This window comes from Cornus florida, unplaced genomic scaffold (genome assembly GCF_030987335.1).
Source record: "Cornus florida cultivar Cherokee Brave unplaced genomic scaffold, ASM3098733v1 CherokeeBrave_3.0.0_Hap2_Chr06, whole genome shotgun sequence".
Lineage (NCBI taxonomy): Eukaryota > Viridiplantae > Streptophyta > Magnoliopsida > Cornales > Cornaceae > Cornus > Cornus florida.
The window spans coordinates 71,642,977-71,663,195 of NW_026775576.1; the positions used below are offsets into that span (position 1 = coordinate 71,642,977).

A 20,219-nucleotide genomic window follows, 5' to 3' on the forward strand; every position below is an offset into this window, starting at 1 on the left:
AAATTAGGATAGAGAAACATCAAATCTACTTAAATTTGAAATTATAAAAAATAATTTTTTAAAAATTATCTAAAAATAATTGTTCATTTTCTTTTTTTAAAATTTTAAAATTTAAACTTAAACGAAGTAACTTGTTTTTCAAAAGCACCGATTCAAATTCATTGGATTCTCCTTCAAGTCTATACTTTCGTTTTGTTATTCTCGTCTTTTATCATGATCCCATCACTTTCATGGTGTCGGTCCATTGTGCCGGCCAGTCGTGGAGTATTTTATTAAAAACTTCGAGGATCAATCTACACGTGTCATCACATGGTTGCTTCTACTTTTAGGTCAAGTCGTCTAATGTGAAAAGACCGCCACGTTAAGAAAAACAATAATCAAAAGAAAACGGCGTTTCACCAAGTTGCATAGCACAATGATAATATTCGTATAACGTACAGTATATGGCGAATAATAGTCAGATGTCACAAACCCTGACCTCAAAGTAAGAGAGAGAAATTACACAGAAAGAGTCTTCTCTTTCCTCTGAACTTTCAGACGAACAACGAAGCCTCTCTCTTTCTTCTTCCCCTCGTTTATCTCTCTCTATACATATACATATACATATATATCTATATATGCAGAATTTTGTCTTCAGTATCCGATCTCTATTGTCAGGTAATTTCCTTATCTGTTCTGATGTCCAATCGTTCACATCTAGAGTTCATTTTGTAGGCTATTAAAACTTTGGATCTAACTCCTGCTTTTCTTTTTATAGATATGTATGAACTTTTTAACTGTATTGCTTCTACGATGTGTGCTCATGTGTGCAAAATAGTTTTTTTTTTTTTTTTTTTTTTTTTGTTTTTTTTTGTTTTTTGTTTTTAATAACTGTAAAAATATAAAAATTGTTGTTTTCATCTTATGCTTCCTCTCTCTGTGTGTGTTCTTGTTAGTATTTTTTTTTATAATTATTTTATGTTACTTGAAGAATTTCAATTTTGAAAATTGATCTTAGGAAATAGGAGGATTCTTAGGCTGATTGCTTTTGGATCCGCGCTGATGAGGAAAAAAATAGTTCTATAAAACTTACTATCGGAAGTATTTTCCGTCAAATACAATTGGATTTGGATTGTTAGAGATCTAAATCTGGATCAGTAGGCATGCAAATTGTTACCAATTTGTCATTTTATGATCTCCGTTTATATGTGCGTTGGGAATGAAACATCAGGAAACGTAACATTTTTGTGTGTTGGGCTGATTTATTTTACAATTTGGTGATTGATTCCCATCTTATTTAGCATTTATGGGCATCTCGTCGATCTGTTTTTTTAGCTTTTATGTCATTCAGAAGTTTGTTGGATTATTATCATTATTTGTAGTATTCATGTCCTTTAACCCCTTAGCATCATCATACAGCCACTTGGATATTATTGACACTAATCTACATCTATCCTGTAAAACAGTTCATCAAAACTTGTTTTCATCTACTTTCGTCTTCTACTCGCCCATTTGTTTGTGTTTGTGGAGTACGTTGTTGAGATGGTTTTCAATTTGCTTGAATTTAAGTGCTAATGGTATGTTTGAATATTGCTGGGTACTGAATAATTTTGAATGCAGTTTGTTTATCATTTATCTTACATTGAATATTGCTGGGTACTGAATAATTTTATAGAGCTAACAGATGCCATGTAAATAAATTTTAGTAATTTTGAATGTTCGTTTGAAGAAGACTTGACTATATGGTATTGTATTGTTAAAGGGTGAGACGAATTCTGCGTTTGGAAAATCCTAAAGTCATGCCTATTTCTGGAAATGAAGAGGTATTCATTTAATTTTATAGTTATTGCTAACTTAGTTTAGATAAGTTTAATGATTTTTCTGTTGATATTGATTAATTATTTTTCTGTGGGCAGCCTGGGATCATTGCACGGCAGTCTAGTAATTGTTCTGTAGGTGTTCCAATCAAGAAAAGGTGGTTCCCATTGGTTCAGTTTTCTATTCCCCAACCAACTACTGTCCTTGCAGAAAATGATTCACCACAAAAAGAATATTCTAACCAAAGTCAGGAGCCATCTCTTTCAAATGCCAGTGTTGCAACAACATCTCATAGCGTATCTGATGCAAACAAGACTCTTGTGAACAAGACTTTTTCTTCTGTTGAAGATAAGGAAGGTTCTGATGATACAAATGCTAATTCAGTCCAAAACAATGTTCATCTTCGTGCAGTCAAACTTGAGGAACCAAACCTTAAAATTTGCTCAGGCCGTATGGATAACATGGGCAGCGAAGAGAAGCTTATGTTCGCTGATAGATCTGCCTGTCAGAAAGTTCCAAGAAATACTGAACTGCATTTAGCAGGTAGTGAATCTCATGCACTCAACACTAGGGAAGGAATATTTGGCAAACAAGAAGCAGAAGGGTATTCTAAATTTGAAATTTCAGCTTTTCCAGGGAATATTGAATTGTCACTAGGGCTGAAGGAACCTCTTGTTCCAGCTTTGGCAGTTCAAAGTAGTGATGGGAGTTTCCAGGTATCAGAGAAATCAGATCTTGCTTCGCTGTGTTTGTCTTTAAGCAAGGAAAAACCCATTACCCAATGCAAAAGTGATGATAACTCAAATAATGGTAGCTCTCACCTTCATGCTAATAGATCGAAGTGGGATTTGAACACGACAATGGACACGTGGGAGGGTTCTGTTGATGATGCCACTGCATGTCTTGGAACAATTGCTTTTGATAGGTTAAATGACACTGGTAATGCACATGATATAAAGAGTTCTTCTTGCTCAATTGGGATGGTTGGAGGTGGCGTTGATTTGGGAAAACAGATTCTTGGAGCACGTGATCACATTTCCCAATTTCCCATCTCCACCTTAACACCCAGTGAGCTATATAAATCTGAGGATTCCCTGCATGTAGGTCTTAGCATGTCTTGTTTTCAGTCGAACTTCAGCGTAGAACACTCTAGTCCCTCAGCTAAAGTTGATTTAGGTAAGGTTGTTCCTAGTTCCGATTTGCTTGGAGGGTTGGTATCATCTAGAAAAGTGAATTCTGTTGGTAGTAGAACTGTAAAATCAGAACCAATCGAGGAGAATGCTAAACATAATTTTGTGGGAGAGAATGATATTCCTATGGGATTATTTGATGTTAGAACTCTAAAACGGGAATTAGTTGAGAGGTGTAATCTGGAAGCTGTCAATTTGTTGAACCCGGAAACCAGTAAACATAGATCAATAAAATCTGAACCAGTTCAGGAGGGTAATCAGGAAATACGCAGAACTGTTGAAAGGACGTCATGCCAATCAGATGGAAAGGTTGACACGGAGATGCTTTTAACCCCTCGAAAGTTATGCTCTTCAGTGTTACACAGTTGTTCAACAGAGCTAACTATAAGTGGGGATGTATTAAGCCAATCCGAATATTCTACTCGTATCAAAGAAGTCAAATCCCAGGAAGAATGTAGAAGTAGTGATGTTGTTTCAGAAATGGTTTCTGTGTCCGTGGGCCCTGAATGTAAAGAATCAAACGTATCTGATGGTATGGCAGATGCTAACAGAGCAGAAGATTTGAATTTTGATGATCCTGAGACATGCAGATTGAAATCGATGGATGACCTTCCGCTAGCTTCAAGTGGAAATGGTGAGGGATCTGTAAGTGATGAGGAAAAAATTAACATATCTGCTGATATGCTAGAAGAAGATTCTTATGCTTCTGACTATGAGTCAGATGGTTATCATACCTTAGTCGCTCCCTTGGGTACAGAAGATGGACAATATGCTGGAGTAGATGATGAATATGAGGATGGTGAGGTCCGAGAACCACTAGTGCACAGGGAAATTGAATGTCCTATTGGTAGTGTGATGAAAGAGGCAGGTGATGTTACACATGGTGATTGTGGTGACAAAAATGTGTGCTTGTTTGGTTCACCTGGCGATAGTAGTGTTGTTAAATCCTGTACTGTAGAAAAGGACAGTCAAAAGAAGTATCATGGTGAAACAAGTGCTGATCATATTAAAGAATGTGTTGATATAGTTCTTCGTGAGAAAACTGATCGGGTTGTAGATAAAGATGGCTTTCTGCAAGATTCATCAACCATTGAAATGGTTTCATCTGAAGCTGATGAAAAGAGGCCTATAAATACCATTCAATGGAATCCACTTCATCAATTGGGAGACATGGAAGTCCAAAAGGTCCTCGAAAGACAACCATCAACTGATGGAGCCACTAATAGAAGCCAAGAGACTCTGAGAGCAGCTGGTCAGGCTGCAGATGGGAATATTGAAAGAATAGCCACGGAGGGAAAAGATGATTCCACTTTGGCCAAGACTGAATCATCTCCAATTGGGGACGATGCTGCTAAAGATTCCAACAGTGGAGGTAACAGGAGTCGAATTATAAAGTTACCCCGAGCTTCTATTGTTTCATCTCCTGTTGAAACAAGTTCTATCCCAGTCGGGTCATTCCCCTCGCAAGCTGAAAGAGAAAGATATACTGGTTTTGAGAGAGAAAGATTACATGCACGGCAATATAGGTGACCATACCTTGTCTAATTGGTTATTTGTTTCTGTAGTTTCCCTCCTGTTTTAAGTGCTTGCTAGACTTAACTATTTTGATGTATATATATATGTATATTTTTTCCTTCCTTTCAATTTTCAGAGATGAAATGTATTTAGATGGCCCCCCTAGATTTGTTAGAGGGAGGTTTCAGGATCAGCCACAAAGAAACTTCAGATCAAGCTTCATGCGTGGAAGAGGAAGGAGTTCCAGCCGTTTAGACTCTATGCGTGGTGATTGGGATAATGACAGTGAGTTTGCTTCAGAAAAATTTAATGGTTCCGTCAATTATCGATTCGCAAGACGCAAACCCGCTGGTGCAGATGCAGAGCTTGAATGTAATGATTATATTTTTGCACCGGATGGTGCTATTGTAGGTACTGACAGGGCAGGAAGGAAACCTTATAATGATGAATTTCCTTCATTTCATCATCCATCCTCAAGGAGGAGATCTCCTGCAGGTAGAGATGGAGGTGCAAGACATGGCATTCAAATGGTTCGTAGAATGCCAAGAAATATTAATATGACCAGATGTGTTGGTGAGGATGGTTCTGATTTGGCTGGGATCAAGCATGGCGAGAAGTTCTTGAGGGGTTTGCCCAATGATATTTTAGATCCAGTATTTTCTCATCGTCAACCTCCTTACGAGGGAGCTGATGGTCAGTTTGTCAGAGGGAGCAGGAATTTTTCTTCTATCCCAAGAAGGGGTGTTCCTCGAATTCGATCAAAATCTCCAATAAGATCCAGAATGGATTCCTCTGGAACGTGGTTGTCTCCTCGAAGAAGATCTCCAGATGGACTTGATGGACTTCCAGAAATTACTAATAGTAGATCTCCAGCTATTTACAGGATTGAGAGAATGAGATCCCCTGATCACCATTTTTTCCCTGAAGATATAGTGGCAAGAAGACATGGTTCTCCTCCTTATATGTCTCGGCCGTCTAATAATTTGAGGGACATGGATACTGTGAGGGAGCATGGTCATCCAAGATCCATTATCCCCAATAGGAGCCCGTCTGACCGGGTTTTACCTCGAAGCACTAGGAGATTAGATATCTTAGATACTCGAGAGAGGGCAGATAAGGATGCCTACTTTGGAAGGCCTATGCAGTCTGGCAGACTTCATGAACTTGGCTGTGATGGAAGTGGTGATGAGATAAGAGTGCGTGGTGTTAGACATGGACCTGTTCGTTCTTTTAGGCCACCTTATAGGGATGCTGATGGTGAGAATTTCAGTTATCCCATTGAGGATGGCCCTAGGCCTTTTAGATTCTGTCCAGAAGCTGATTCAGAATTCATTGAAAGAAGCAACTTGAGGGAAAGGGTGTCTGACAGGCGGATTGAAAGTCGACCTATAAACACACCTAGGAGAATGAGAATAATTGAAGAGCAAGAAGGAAACTATAGGCCCGGTGGTCAGATCTGGCATGACAATGGGTTTGATGATGGCTCCCGTGGGAAAAGAAGAAGATTTTGATAGACCTTGGGGAATGAGAAGCATTGAAGAGCAAGAAGGAAACAATAGTCATGGTGGGCAGGTCTGGCATGACAATGGGTTTGATGATGCCTCCCGTGGGAAGCTTTATTTTTCTGTGTCCATGATCTAGAAAAGGATTTGTTGTTTTGTTGGGGGATGGCAAGTTACTGTTTTGCATACAGTTTGGTTATGTGCCAGGTTTAGGGAATGCTTTGATTTCATGGGGTAGGTGACTAGCAGGTACAATTCGTTTTGGTTGTTTATGCACTGATTATGGTTTATTTTGTCTCAGATCCTGAACAAGGTAATGTTTGGAGATATATGAGTAACAAATACCTGATACTGGCTTGTTCTGAGGGTATTCACATTGTTACATACATGTGACATCACTTGGTAATATGCAGCCAACACTTAAATAGTCCTTGGAGGTGGAGTACATAATGTATTTCTCAGCATAACTCGGTAGCCAAGTCTTCCTGAAAGCCTTGTTACATTAATGGTTACCATTTCGCCTAATCATGGGTGCTAGCTGCAGCGACTCAGTTTAATTTGAACAAGTTCTGTACTATATGTTATATTATGTTTGGCACAATAATATTGGATCCAGTCTGTTCTTGTAGATACTTGATCGAAGATCCTTCAATAAGCTTTTCGTAAGTATGTGTAGCTTCATCTGATGGTATTGATGTACTTTGGGGGGATGGAATAGGTATGCAGCAAAGGGACATTTGAATTCCGAACTATTTCGGCCAGTTATCAAGAGATCATCAATTGTTGCAGTAGGCTTATGTGTGTTCTAGTTCTTGCTTCCTTGCATTTCCCTTCTCGTATTAAACTAGTCCATGTTGTGATACCGGTAAGTAGCTCTATGCACCCAGAAATATTAGGGGTGAGTATCATTTCTTACATTGGAGGGAGATGGTTTGAACATTGTTGCTTTATGCTTCATCTCTGTAGGAAGAACAGTTTGTTACTTTTTTCAGACCAGAGTAGTTGTAGCTCTTTTTTCCCTGTGTAGTTTCTGAGATCTGCAGCTGCGAAGGTGATGACTGAAATGGCTGGAATTGATTTTTTTATGAAGCTTTCTCCTTCTTAAGGTTTTGAAAATAGGAGATTGGGTGAAAATTTGATGGACCCCTGTGACGTATGTTGCTGTGTGGCCTGAATATCTCATTTACTGGAATGATACTGTTCTTCAACGCGGTAAGTGTTGAGTTGATGGTAAAATTGGATTGGAATATAGCCCTAGTTGGGAGATAGGAAGATTTGTGTGCCGTCGAACTTTTGAGTGCTTTAAAGGGTGGATTGCTCTCAAAAGCAGGAATAATTTTCCTGGATGGCAATCCATGAAGGGTTCTCACCCGAAAGAACGGGGAAAGAAAGGGGGGTAGTGTCCCATCCAGCTGCTGGAATAATCTCTCGGACCAAAATTCTCTCCATTGAACTGACGACATTGGAGTTTACCTCACAGTGAGTCCCGACTACTGTTGGGGTTATTTTTACCGTAGTGCAGTGCACTAAAGCCAAGCCAAGCCAAGCCAAAGCAACGGCAGGATTCAACGTTTATATAATAAATTTAGAAATAAAAATAATGAGATACACTGCAGGTTTAAGTTTTCCAAATGAATGGAATTCATCGGCCAAATCTAAAGCTTTGCTCCATTTTTGAATGAAGTCAGGGATGTATAGGTTTGTGATATCAACTGTGACTGGTAATATTAGGGGGGTGAATTTCAACATTGCATTATGCTTGGTTTCTGTTAGATAAACAGGTTTGTGATGACTGAAAAGGCTAAATTTAATTTGATTATGAAGTTTTCGTCTGTTTAACATTTCCCAACTCGGAGATTGTGATGAAATTTGATCTCTCCTCTGATATGAGCTTCCATCTCCGGCAGTTGGCCGGAATCTCTTTTATTCCCCTTCATGTCACTGTCGTCCAATGTGTTCATGAGTCATGGCAGCCAGACTGGGGACCCCTTTGAGATACTTTAATGGGTGGGTTGCTAGTTGCTTTCTATGCACGAATGGTAGTAGCTGTGGACAGCAAGATTCAAATAGTTTATTTATTGTATTTTTTATTTTTTAATTGACAATGTGAAACTGAAACGAATTAACCCAAGGAAACAACAGCTATACAATGGAAACATTGAAACCAGGACTTTCTTGTCTTATCTTTTATAAAAGAATAACAAATATAAAAAAGTGGCCAGCTGTGTACCGCAATCCATCATTTCACACATGAAATGGACAAAAAAGATGTATGTCCAAATTTTCTTCTCCTCATTTGTCCATTTATTTTTATTTTAAAATTTTTTACTCATGCATTGTGAGTCTACCATATTAATTATTTCCACTGGTTGACTTAATGAAACAGTTCCTTTTTTTTTTTTTTTTTCGGAAAATTTGGGTTATTTTATAGTGAGTTCCGCTTGGCTTGTGTAGTTTGAGAGATTGGGTTTCAACTAGTAAAATATCAGAACATGTTTAAATTATTGGTTATAACGATTGTGGTACTCCATGGTAGGTAGTGCAGTTTTGATAAATTTAAAAAAATTATATACTAATTTTTTATTAAAAAAAAGTATTAAAACACCTTTTTGAAATATGTATGAAATAATAAATTTTCCCTTTTCTTTTTAATGTATTTTAAATTAAAATATTTCAAATGTATAAGGACGAAAATATCCCCATTAATTATTCAATAACACCCCCCACCGGCTCACCCTCACTCATACTTTATCTCTCTCTATCTTCAGATGCGGCCACCCAGGCTCCCACCACCACACTACCATTACCATTACATTATCAATAATCTATTTCAAATGAGAGTCTGTGATAGAAAAAGAGAGACACAAACAAACAAAAGAAATATACTCTTTATATAAATATATACACACACAAGCACAAATCACTCCAAATTTTTAATCATCATATCTATTTTGTTCTTTAATAAAATTCATTTATAAAAAAAAAAAAACAAAATCGTCAACTCAGTTTGAATTTTGCAGTGGTTTTTTTTTTAAAAAAAAGGTTTGAATTTTGCAGTGATTTGGGTGTATTCTTTTGCAATGTGTCTCATTCATTTGGCCGTAATACTATATAAAGCAAATGAAATACGTTATTGAAGTTCAATAATCAAGAGATTTCATGCATTATATATGAACAAACTTTTTGTTCATACAAATATAATACATTATGCAAGTTCAGAGGTTAAAAATCATTACAATACAATCCAAAAAAAAAAAAAAAAAAAATGTATGCCTGTCGTGAATCAAGTAATTTGCTTAATCTCTAAATTAATTGTTCTTATATTTTGAATCTTCAAAACAAACATTTTTATACATTTTGTATCGATCTCTAAAAATAAAAATTTAACATAAGAAAATAAAAAACATTTTTCTCAAAATAGGAAAAATCTACAACATACCCAAAATCTAAATATGCGTAGACGATTCTTTTTCCCATGGCATATTTGATCATACAGAGCAAAATATAATTAAAAAAATTACATTGAAGCAATAATTAGTGGGATTTTTGTGAGATAATCAGATTTAGAGCCAGTCCATTTCCTAGAACCCAACACCACCATCGCCAGTTGCACAAGAAACCCACGCACGACTGCCTGTTGCAAGCCTACGACAATGACGCTGGCGACATTGAACATGAATTTGATGTGCTTGGCCTCAAACAGGCCTCCCAACGACCACCCAAAAAAAAAAAAATTTTTTTGTTAGCCCATTCAAAATTGGAGTCCTTCAAAACTTGGTGATTAAATTCGAAATTGAATATGATTCTTTACTAATTAATTTTGAAATAAAATGCAGTCTTTTACTAATTTTATGTGTTAATATGTATGCTTGTCACTAATTACTTTGAAATTGAATGCAGTTCTTTATTATTGGGTTGATAATATATTTTTGATGAAATTTGAATAAATATAAATTAGTTCTGTATTACTTATATAATTGATTTGATATAAAGGGGGAAATGCTTGGTCTAAGTTTGAAATCATTTGAAGTTGATAAGAACTTTGGCAAAATTTTACATTTTTTTTAGAAATTTAAAATGGGTTGAAAGTTCAAAACTTGATCTATTTGAAAACTTGAAAATCTTTTTTGAGTTTAAATTAACGTGATGTCATTCTAATTCTTTAGTTCACTTATCTCATAAGGAGTGTATTAAGCATTTGTTAAGAAAATATATATTTTTTACTTTATTACGAGGGATGACAGATGTAAAATTTGAGAGAAACTAATTGTCCGTAATTTGTTTTTGTGTTTTCAAAATTAATATATTTTATGTGATTATTTTCTCATTTTAATAAAAATTTCGCACCCTTATAAAATTTTTACGCGTGTGTATGATTATGTATGTAGATGCCTTGATAGCTCAGTGGGTTAGTGCCTCGGTGAATTTTAGAGTGTAAGACTTTGACTTTCTGCATTTACTAATCTAACTTGTAACACTTCTTGCCTCGTAGTAAAAATAAAAATAATAATAATGCTTGTGTATAAAAGGTCTCACATTTAAATTTGCTAGGGTCTCTCAAGATTTTATCAATCTCAAGGCCGGCCATGGACAACACCAACGGACTTTTGATGGTCTTTGCAGAACCGTCATCATCTTCCATCACCGATGAGAGGGCCGTGGAACGACATCATCAAGTTGCAATATTCCGGTCACAGAACAAACTAAGCACAACAATCTTAACACCATCGATGGGAAAGATAAAAAATCGATGCCACATTAGGAAAGTGATCAAGGAATAAGGATGGAGGAATATCTAATGGGTGGTGATTGGTGAAGGCGTTGGGCTTATGTGATCTTGAAACATGGATTATGAAGGTCTTGGATGGTTTGATGAATCAATTTATTTGAAAAATGCAGAGTTTACTGTAGGTATATTGGTCTTTTAGATAATTTTTTTAGGGTTAAAAGGAGTTTTGACAAAGTCAAATGGATAATAATGTCATTTTACATTTAAATGTTTGTAATGTGAGCGATAGTAATTTTCGAAAGGTGTTTCATTGTGATATTTGGCCTGAGGGGTGCCAGTAAAATTAACCCTTGCTATTATGAACTTTTTATATTTAATATAAACCTACCAAGCTAGTGGATGAATCTCAGCCCATAAACATGACCCAAATAATGATCTCTTGGGAATGTTAATTCGTGTTTACGGGAGTCATAATCGTATCATGCCGACCTTAGGTAAACCTAAACATGACCCATTTAATAATCGTGTTATGAACCTTCAACACTAACTTGACCAGTTTCTTAAACGTGTTACGTGCATTAATCTGTTTAATGACCTATTTATCAAAATGATATATTTAATTCTCAATCAAATAATAAATACTAAAAAAAAAAAAAAAAATGTCTCAATTAACCTAAATATTCAAATTAAGAAAAAAATAAATAAATGTTCAAGTAAAAATCATAAGGCATATTCACAATTTATATTGAAATGAATTAATTGTCCCTAGTAATTGACTATAAATATGTAGCAAGTTATTTGGGTCATATTCACGATTATGACATATTGAGTTAAATGTGTATAAACGGGTTACATAGGTTGAGGAGTTTAACCTTAATACGACTGTATCAACCCATTTATTACCAAACCCGTTTAAGATTAACCAAAACTCACTTATTTCGTATCGTGTTGTCACTCTTAATCCCTAGTGAGTATTTTAAGGTTTGAAGGTGAGGGCATTTTGGCCCGTGTATAGCAATTAGGTTGAAATAATTTTGAGCTCCCGCCTTAAATTACATATGAGTTTGGGAGTTCAAATCACTTTGGTTTGCTACACATGTTGCTGGTGAAGAATTATTATTGCTTGCTTTAAAGCATTCAACACTACCATTTTTCACAATTTCTTTTGGGTTATGACAAAAAATTAAATAAATTATTAAAATATCTTTCCATATTAAATATGGTGATAGCCTTACCCTACCGGTAAATGAATAAAACTATTTCATTAATAAGGAATTTTGAGTTAATTTGCTGCTAATCCAAATTCTTCGGATTGGTTAAAAAAAAAAAAAAAAAAAAAAAATTCTTTTTTAAGTTTAAAATTATTATATACTTTTGTTTTGGCCTTCTCTTCTTTTTCATATCCCATCACTTTCATGGTGGAACTAGGAAGGTCGGTCCAATAGTGCCGGCAAGTAGTTGAGCATTTTATCACAAACTTGGAGGATCAATGTACACGTGTAATCACATGGTTGCTTCTAATTCTAGGTCCAAGTTTGAAAACGCGTTTCGAAGTAGCATAATCTCCAAGTCAGATCTCAGAAACCCTTATCTCCAAGGCAGAGAGAGAAATTACGCAGAAAAAGTCTTCTCTTTCCTCTCACACCCTTGCAGAAGAACCAATCCTTTCTCTTTCTTCTTTCTCTGTCTACACACACACCCACACACACCCACACACACATATATAGATATTTTGTCTACAGTATCCGATCTCTATTGTCAGGTAATTTCCTGATCTGTTCTGATGCCCAATCGTTGACATCTAGAGTTCATTTTTTGGGCTATTCGAACTTTGGATCTAACGGTTTTTTTTTTCTTCTGCTTTTCTTTTTATAGATATGTATGAACTGTATTGCTTCTACTATGTGTGTTCATATATGTGTGCAAAATTGTTTTTTCAGTTACTAAAAAAAAATATGAAAATTGTTGTTTTCATCTTATGCTTCATCTCTCTATGAGTGTGTATATATACATTTCTATGCTTATATATCACTCTCTGTCTTTTGTAAGTACTTTTACGTGTAGAATTTCAATTTTGAAAATTGATCTTAGGAAAAGGTAGGATTCTTAGGCTAATTGCTTTTGGATCCGATTGATTTATTTCTTGGCAACACTTTCCCAAACTAAAGAAAATATTTTTCAGATGCAAAAGTAATTCTTGGTTCTTTTTACCTATTTCGCAGCAAATTGAAGAAGTATGTTGAAATTCTCAAGTTTCTTGCAAAATTTTTGTAGGTAGAAATTATCTGGAGTAGTTCTTTAAAACGTGTGAGTGTAAGTATTTTCCGTCAAATACAATTGGATCGTTAGGAATCTAAATCTGGATCAGTTGACATGCAAATTATTACCAATTTGTCATTTTATGATCTCCGTTTATACGTGGTTTGGGATTGACACATCAGGAACATAACATTTCTGTAGACTACATGCTGGCTGATCTACAATTTGGTGATTGATTCCCATCATGTTTAGCATTCGTGGACATCTCCTAGATCTGTTTTTTTAGCTTTAATGTCTAGTATGAGTTCATTCAGAAGTTTGTTGGGTTAGTATCATTATTTGTAAGTATTCATGTCCTCCCTTTAGCATCATCATACAACCACTGGGATATTATTGATAGTGAAATTCTGTTATATTGTTAGTTGTACAACGGACAATCTACATCTATCCTGCAAAGGAGTTCATCAAAACTTGTTTTCATTTACTTTCCCCATCTACGCGGCCCATTTGTTTGTGTGTGTGGAGTGTGTTGTTAAGATGGTTTTCAATTTGCTTGAATTTAAATGCTAATGGTATGTACGACTTGGTATTTCTTGATGCTAATGGTCTTTCTTGATGCAGTGTGTTTATCTTACTGTATAATTTTATAGAGTTAATAGATGCCGTGCAAAGTGATTAATTTTGAATGGGTGTTCGAAAAAGACTTGACTATATGTTATTACTTCTTTTAAAGGCTAAGACAAGTTCTGCATTTGGCAAATCCTAAAGTTCTGCATTTGGCAAATCCTAAAGTCATGCCTATTTCAGGAAATGAAGAGGTATTTATTTCATTTTATAGTTATTGCTAACTTAGTTTAGATAAGTTTAATGATTTTTCTATTGATATTGATTAATTATTTTTCTGTGGGCAGCCTGAGGCCATTGCGCGGCAGTCTAGTAATTGTTCTGTAGGAGTTCCAATCAAGAAAAGGAGGTTCCCATTGGTTCAGTTTTCTTCGCCTCCATCCCGAGAACCATCTTCTGTCCTTGCAGAAAATGATTCACCACAAAAAGAACACTCTAACCAAAGTCAGGAGCCATCTCTTTCAAGTGCCAGTGTTGCAACAAGTTCTCCTAGCGTATCTGATGCGAACAAGACTGTTGTGAAAAAGACTTCTTCTGTTGAAGATAAGGAAGGTCCTGATGATACAAATGCTAATTCGCTAAAAAAAAATGTTCATCTTTGTGCAGTCAAACTTGAGGAACCAAACCTTAAAATTAGCTCAGGCCATATGGATAGCATGGGTAGCGAAGAGAAGCTTATGTTCACTGATAGATCTGCCTGTCAGAAAATTCCAAGAAATACTGAACTGTATTTAGCTTGTAGTGAAACTCATGCACACAACACAATGGAAGGAATACTTGGCAAACAAGAAGTAGAAGGGTATTCTAAATTTGAAAGTTCAGCTTTTCCAGGGAATATTGAATTGTCACTAGGGCTGAAGGAACCTCTTGTTCCAGCTTTGGCAGTTCAAAGTAGTGATGGGAGTTTCCAGGTATCTGAGAAATCAGATCCTTCTTCGCTATGTTTGTCTTTAAGCAAGGAAAAACCCATTTCCCAATGCAAGAGTGATGATAACTCAAATCCTAGTAGCTCTCACCTTCATGCTATTAGATCGAACTGGGATTTGAACACGACCATGGACACATGGGAGGGTTCTGTTGATGGTGCCACCACATGCCATGGAACAATTGGTTTTGATCGGTTAAATGACACTGGTAGTGCACTTGATATAAAGAGTTTTTCAGGTTCAACCAGGATGGTTGGAGGTGGTGTTGATTTAGGAAAACAGATTCTTGGAGCGCGGAAGCACATTTTCCAATTTCCCATTTCCACCCCAACACCCAGTGAGCTATATAAATCTGAGGATTCCCTGCATGTAGGCCTTAGCATGTCTTGTCAGTCGAACTTCAGTGTAGAACATTCTAGCCCCTCAACTAAAGTTGGTTTAGGTAAGGTTGTTCCTAGTTCCGATTTGCTTGGAGGATTGGTATCATCTGGAAAAGTGAATTCTGTTGGTAGTAGGATTGTAAAATCAGAACCAATCGAGGAGAACGGTAAACATAATTTTGTGAGAAAGAATGATAGTGGTAAACATAATTTTGTGAGAGGGAATGATAGTCCTATGCGATTATTTGACGTTAGAAGTCTAAAGCGGGAATTAGTTGAGAGGTGTAATCTGGAAGCTGTCAATTTGTTGAACCTGAAAACCGGTAAACATAGATCAATAAAATCTGAACCAGTTCAGGAGGGTAATCTGGAAATAAGCAAAACAGCTGAAAGGACATCATGCCAATCGGGTGGAATGGTTAACATGGAGATGCTTTTAACTCCTCAAAAGTTATGCTCTTCGGTGTTACGCAGTTGTTCAACAGAGTTAACTATAAGTGGGGATGTATTAAACCAATCCCAATATTCTACTTATACAAAAGAAGTCAAATCCCAGGAAGAATGTGGAAGTAGTGATGTTTCAGAAATGGTTTCTGTTTCTTTGGGCCTTGAATGTAAAGAATCAAATGTATCTGTTGGTATGACAGATGCTAACAGAGCAGAGTATTTGAATTTTGATGATCCCGGGACTTGCAGATTGAAATCGATGGATGAGCTTCCGCTGGCTTCAAGTGGAAATGGTGAGGGATCTGTAAGTGATGAGGAAAAAATTAACGTATCTGCTGATATGTTAGAAGAAGATTATTATGCTTCCGACTATGAGTCAGATGGTTATGATACCTTAGTCGCTCCCTTGGGTACAGAAGATAGACAATATGCTGGAGTAGATGATGAATACGAGGATGGTGAGGTCAGAGATCCACTAGTGCACAAGGCAATTGGATGTCCTTTTGGTGGTGGTGAGAAGAAAGAGGCAGATGATGTTACACTTGGTGATTGTGGTAACAAAGATGTGTGCTCCTTTGGTTCACCTAGTGGTAGTAGTGTTGTTCAATCATGTGCTACAGAAAAAGACAGTGAAATGAAGTATCATGGTGAAACAAGTGCTGATCATATTAAAGAATGTGTTGATATAGTTCTTAGTGAGAAAACTGATCGGGTTGTAGATACAGATGGCTTTCTGCAAGATTCATCAACCATTGAAGTGGTCGCATCTGAAGCTGATGAAAAGAGTCCTATAAATACCATTCAAAGGAAACCACTCGATCAATCAGGAAACATGGAAGTCCAAAAGGTACTCGAAAGGCGACCATCAACTGATGGAGCCACTGATAGAAGCCAAGAGACTTTGAGAGCAGTTGGTCAGGCTGCAGATGGGAATATTGAAAGACCAGTCACAGAGGGAAAAGATGATTCCACTTTGCACAAGACTGAATCATCTCAAATTGGGGACGATGCCGCTAAAGATTCCAACAGTGGAGGTAACAGGAGTCGAATTATAAAGTTACCCCGAGCTTCTAATGTTTCATCTCCTGTTAAAACAAGTTCTATCCCAGTCAGGTCATTCCCCTCACAAACTGAAAGAGAAAGATATACTGGATTTCAGAGAGAGAGAGTACACGGATGGCAAAATAGGTGACTATATCCTGCCTAATTGGTTACTTGTTTCTGTAGTTTCTCTCCTGTTTAAGTGCTTGGTGGACTTAACTATTGTGATTTTTTTTGTTTTTCTTCCTTTCAATTTTCAGAGATGAAATGTATTTGGATGGTCACCGTGGATTTGTAAGAGGGAGGGGTCAAGATCAGCCACAAAGAAACTTCCGATCAAACTTCATGCGTGGAAGAGGAAGGAGTTCTAACCGTTTTGACAGTCTGCGTGGTGATTGGGATAATGACAGTGAGTTTGCTTCAGAAAATTTTAATGGTTCCGTTAATTATCGATTCCCAAGACGTAAACACGCTTCTGCTGGTGCAGATGCAGAACTTGAATGTAATGGTTATATTTTTGAACCGGATGGTGCTATTGTAGGTACTGACAGGGGAGGAAGGAAACCTTATAATGATGAATTTCCTTCATTTCATCATCCATCATCAAGGAGGCGATCTCCTGCAGGTAGAGATGGAGGTGCAAGACATGGCATTCAAATGATTCGTAGAATGCCAAGAATTATTAATATGACCAGATGCGTTGGTGAGGATGGTTCTGATTTGGCTGTGATCAAGCATGGTGAGAAGTTCTTGAGGGGTTTGCCCAATGATATTTTGGATCCAGTATTTTCTCATCCTCAACCTCCTTACGAGGGAGCTGATGGTCAGTTTGTTAGGGGGAACAGGAATTTTTCTTCTATTCCAAGAAGGGGTGTTCCTCGAATTCGATCAAAATCTCCTATAAGACCCAGAACGGATTCCTCTGGAACGTGGTTGTCTCCTCGAAGAAGATCTCCAGATGGACTTGATGTCCTTCCAGAAATGACTAATAGGAGATCTCCAGCTATTTACAGGATTGAGAGAATGAGATCCCCTGATCACCATTTTTTCCCTGAAGAAATAGTGGCAAGAAGGCATGGTTCTCCTCCTTATATGTCTCGGCCGTCTAATAATTTGAGGGACATGGATACTATGAGGGAGCATGGTCATCCAAGATCCATTATCCCCAATAGGAGCCCATCTGACCGGGTTTTACCTCGAAGCACTAGGAGGTTAGATATCTTAGATACTCGAGAGCGAGCAGATAAGGATGCCTACTTTGGAAGGCCTATGCAGTCCGGCAGACTTCATGAACTTGGCTGTGATGGAAGCGGTGATGAGATAAGAGTGCGTGGTGTTAGACGTGGACCTGTTCGTTCTTTTAGGCCACCTTATAGGGACGCTGATGGTGAGAATTTCAGTTATCCCATTGAGGATGGCCCTAGGCCTTTTAGATTCTGTCCAGAAGCTGATTCAGAATTCATTGAAAGAAGCAACTTGAGGGAAAGGGTGTCTGACAGGCGGATTGAAGGTCGACCTATAAACACACCTAGGAGAATGAGAACAATTGAAGAGCAAGAAGGAAACTATAGGCCTGGTGGGCAGGTCTGGCATGACAATGGGTTTGATGATACCTCTCGTGGGAAAAGAAGAAGATTTTGACAGACCTAGGGGAATGAGAAGCAGTGAAGATCAAGGAAACTATATTCATGGTTGGCAAGTCTGGCTTGGCAATGGGTTTGATGATGACTCCCGTGGGTTCATGATGTAGAAACAGGATTTGTCGTTTTGTTGGGGGGATGGCAAGTTGCTTTTTAGCATACAGTTCGGTTATTTGCCAGGATTAGGGATGTTTGATTTCATGGGATAGGTGACTAGCAGGCAGGAATCGTTTTGGTCTCAGATCCTGATCAAGGTAATGTTTGGAGATATTAGAGTAACAAATACCTTATACTGGCTTGTTTCGAGGGTATTTATACTCTTGCATACATGAGACATCACTTGGTATTATGCGGCCAACACTTGAGCAGTCCTTGGAGGTGGAGTACATGACATATTTCTCAGCATAACTCGGTAGTCAAGTCCTTCCTAAAATCCGTATTACATTAATGGTTTCCTTTTCACCTAAAATCATGGGTTATAGCTGCAGCGACCCGGTTTAATTTGTGCATGTTCTGTACTATATATTATATTATGTTTGGCACAATAATATTGGATCCAGTCTGTTCTTGTAGATAACTGTTTGGAGATCCTTCAATAAGCTTTTCGCAAGTATTTGTAGCTTCATGTGATGGTATTGATGCTTTGGGGGGATTGAATAGGCATGCAGCAAAGCGGCATTTGAATTCTGAACTATTACTAACAAAGTCCATATTGTGATACTGGTAAGTAGCTCTATGCACCCAGAAATATTGAGGTGAGTAATCATTTCTTAAATTGGAGGGAGATGGTTTGAACATTGCACTATGTTTGGTCTCTGTAGGAAGAACAGTTTTGTTACTTTTTTCAGACCACCCCCCCCTCTATTTCTGAGATCCGCAGCTGCTAAGGTGATGACTGAAATGGCTGGAATTGTTTTCTCTTGATTAAGATTTTGAAAATAGGAGATTGGGAGAAGATTTGATGGACCCTTCTGATGTATGTTTATGTGTGGCCCGAATCTCTCATTCCCCGGAATGATGCTGTTGTTCAATGTGGTTGGAGTTGAGTTGATCGTAAAATTGGATTGGAATATAGCCCTAGTTGGAGATAGGAAGATTTGTATGTCTTTGATCTTTTGAGTGCTGTAAAGGGGGGGATTGCTTTCAAAGCGTGAATAATTGCCCTGGATGGCAATCCATGAAGAATATGGAAACCCTAAGAATGAATGAACATTGTAGTTTAGTGCAGATAGCCAAAGCAACATCAGCATTCACCATGTGTACTTGTGGATGCAAGTAACTACAAGTGAGGATGTATTTAAAGGAAGACTAATGATAGGAGCCTCATACAGATTAAATTTTTTAAATTTTTTTTTGTGAAGAAGGGCCCGTATGTCATATGTTTTGTTTTAGGCGTTTTTTTTTTTGGTTAAAATAGAAATAATGTTTTTGCTGTAGGATTGTTTTGAAAAAAAATTGGAAAAAAATCGGAAGCATGATATTTTGCTGTGAAAATGTCAGAAATTGAAACATGCAAAATATGGTTTTGGGCCATGAACAGTTGTCAAAATTAAAAAAAAATAACTTTTCGGTGTTTTGGTTTTGGACTACTGTTCACATAGTGTTTTATCAGGGTGTAAAATAAAATAAGACTGCACTAAATATGTTTTTGTTGTCAAAATCGGTTCTGTAGTAGTTAAAAAATAAAAATCGTAGAAACAAAACACATGCCAAATAAGAAATGATATCATATTTAATGATATCATATTCTATTTACACAAATTAATTGTATATATTGGAAAGTCAAATAACTTATTATTATTCTTAAAAGAAACCACCACAGCTTTTTAAACTTTGCGTTGTCTTTAAAACTCGCTCTCAAAATCGAGACATGATGTTCAAATGAAAAACACTTTTAAAATTTGCTTTGAAAATTGAGACATGATGTTTAAATGAAAAACCCCTCACCCATTCAAATGGCCCGAAAATAGTTTCATCATACAAGAGTATAAATGTGTCAAAAATGGAACCGATTTTAATGGCAAAATTTTGGTACTTCATCATTAGTTGATTCATTAAGGATATCGGATACCGAATTTGAAATTTGGAAAATATATTTGAAACAAGTGTCTTGGAATTTCAGTAGTTGTTGGTTACTCTTTGGTAATCTGCTGCCTTCCTTTTATTTAT

The 20,219-nt window shown here is 36.9% G+C and overlaps 2 protein-coding genes across 5 annotated transcripts; both read left to right on the forward strand.

The window, feature by feature from the left end:
- Positions 1-393: 393 nt before the first annotated feature.
- On the forward strand, positions 394-7,138 carry LOC132311986 (uncharacterized). Of its 3 annotated transcripts, none has more exons than XM_059810182.1 (5): positions 394-657; positions 1,742-1,802; positions 1,896-4,513; positions 4,639-4,787; positions 4,914-7,138. In XM_059810182.1, exons 2-5 carry the CDS (start codon positions 1,779-1,781, stop codon positions 6,011-6,013), a joined length of 3,891 nt encoding a protein of 1,296 aa, XP_059666165.1. In that variant the 5' UTR covers positions 394-657; positions 1,742-1,778; the 3' UTR covers positions 6,014-7,138. The 3 variants fall into 3 exon arrangements, with proteins under 3 accessions (XP_059666165.1, XP_059666164.1, XP_059666163.1); XM_059810181.1 differs by having other exon boundaries at positions 1,896-2,340; positions 2,425-4,513; positions 4,639-7,138; XM_059810180.1 differs by having other exon boundaries at positions 4,639-7,138.
- Positions 7,139-12,293: 5,155 nt separating this feature from the next.
- LOC132311987 (uncharacterized) lies at positions 12,294-18,660 on the forward strand. Of its 2 annotated transcripts, XM_059810185.1 has the most exons (5): positions 12,294-12,495; positions 13,726-13,810; positions 13,904-16,557; positions 16,671-16,819; positions 16,952-18,660. In XM_059810185.1, the coding sequence occupies exons 2-5, from the start codon at positions 13,787-13,789 to the stop codon at positions 18,049-18,051; spliced, it is 3,927 nt and encodes a 1,308-aa protein (XP_059666168.1). In that variant the 5' UTR covers positions 12,294-12,495; positions 13,726-13,786; the 3' UTR covers positions 18,052-18,660. The 2 variants fall into 2 exon arrangements, with proteins under 2 accessions (XP_059666168.1, XP_059666167.1); XM_059810184.1 differs by having other exon boundaries at positions 16,671-18,660.
- Positions 18,661-20,219: the final 1,559 nt, after the last annotated feature.

Excerpts from the sequence above, each read along its gene's own strand:
- LOC132311986 (XM_059810180.1), top strand. The coding sequence starts at position 1,779 with ATGCCTATTTCTGGAAATGAAGAG. Across the intron at positions 1,803-1,895 it reads CTATTTCTGGAAATGAAGAG|CCTGGGATCATTGCACGGCA; the intron begins GTATTCATTTAA and ends TTCTGTGGGCAG. Across the intron at positions 4,514-4,638 it reads TTACATGCACGGCAATATAG|AGATGAAATGTATTTAGATG; the intron begins GTGACCATACCT and ends TTCAATTTTCAG.
- LOC132311987 (XM_059810184.1), top strand. The coding sequence starts at position 13,787 with ATGCCTATTTCAGGAAATGAAGAG. Across the intron at positions 13,811-13,903 it reads CTATTTCAGGAAATGAAGAG|CCTGAGGCCATTGCGCGGCA; the intron begins GTATTTATTTCA and ends TTCTGTGGGCAG. Across the intron at positions 16,558-16,670 it reads GTACACGGATGGCAAAATAG|AGATGAAATGTATTTGGATG; the intron begins GTGACTATATCC and ends TTCAATTTTCAG.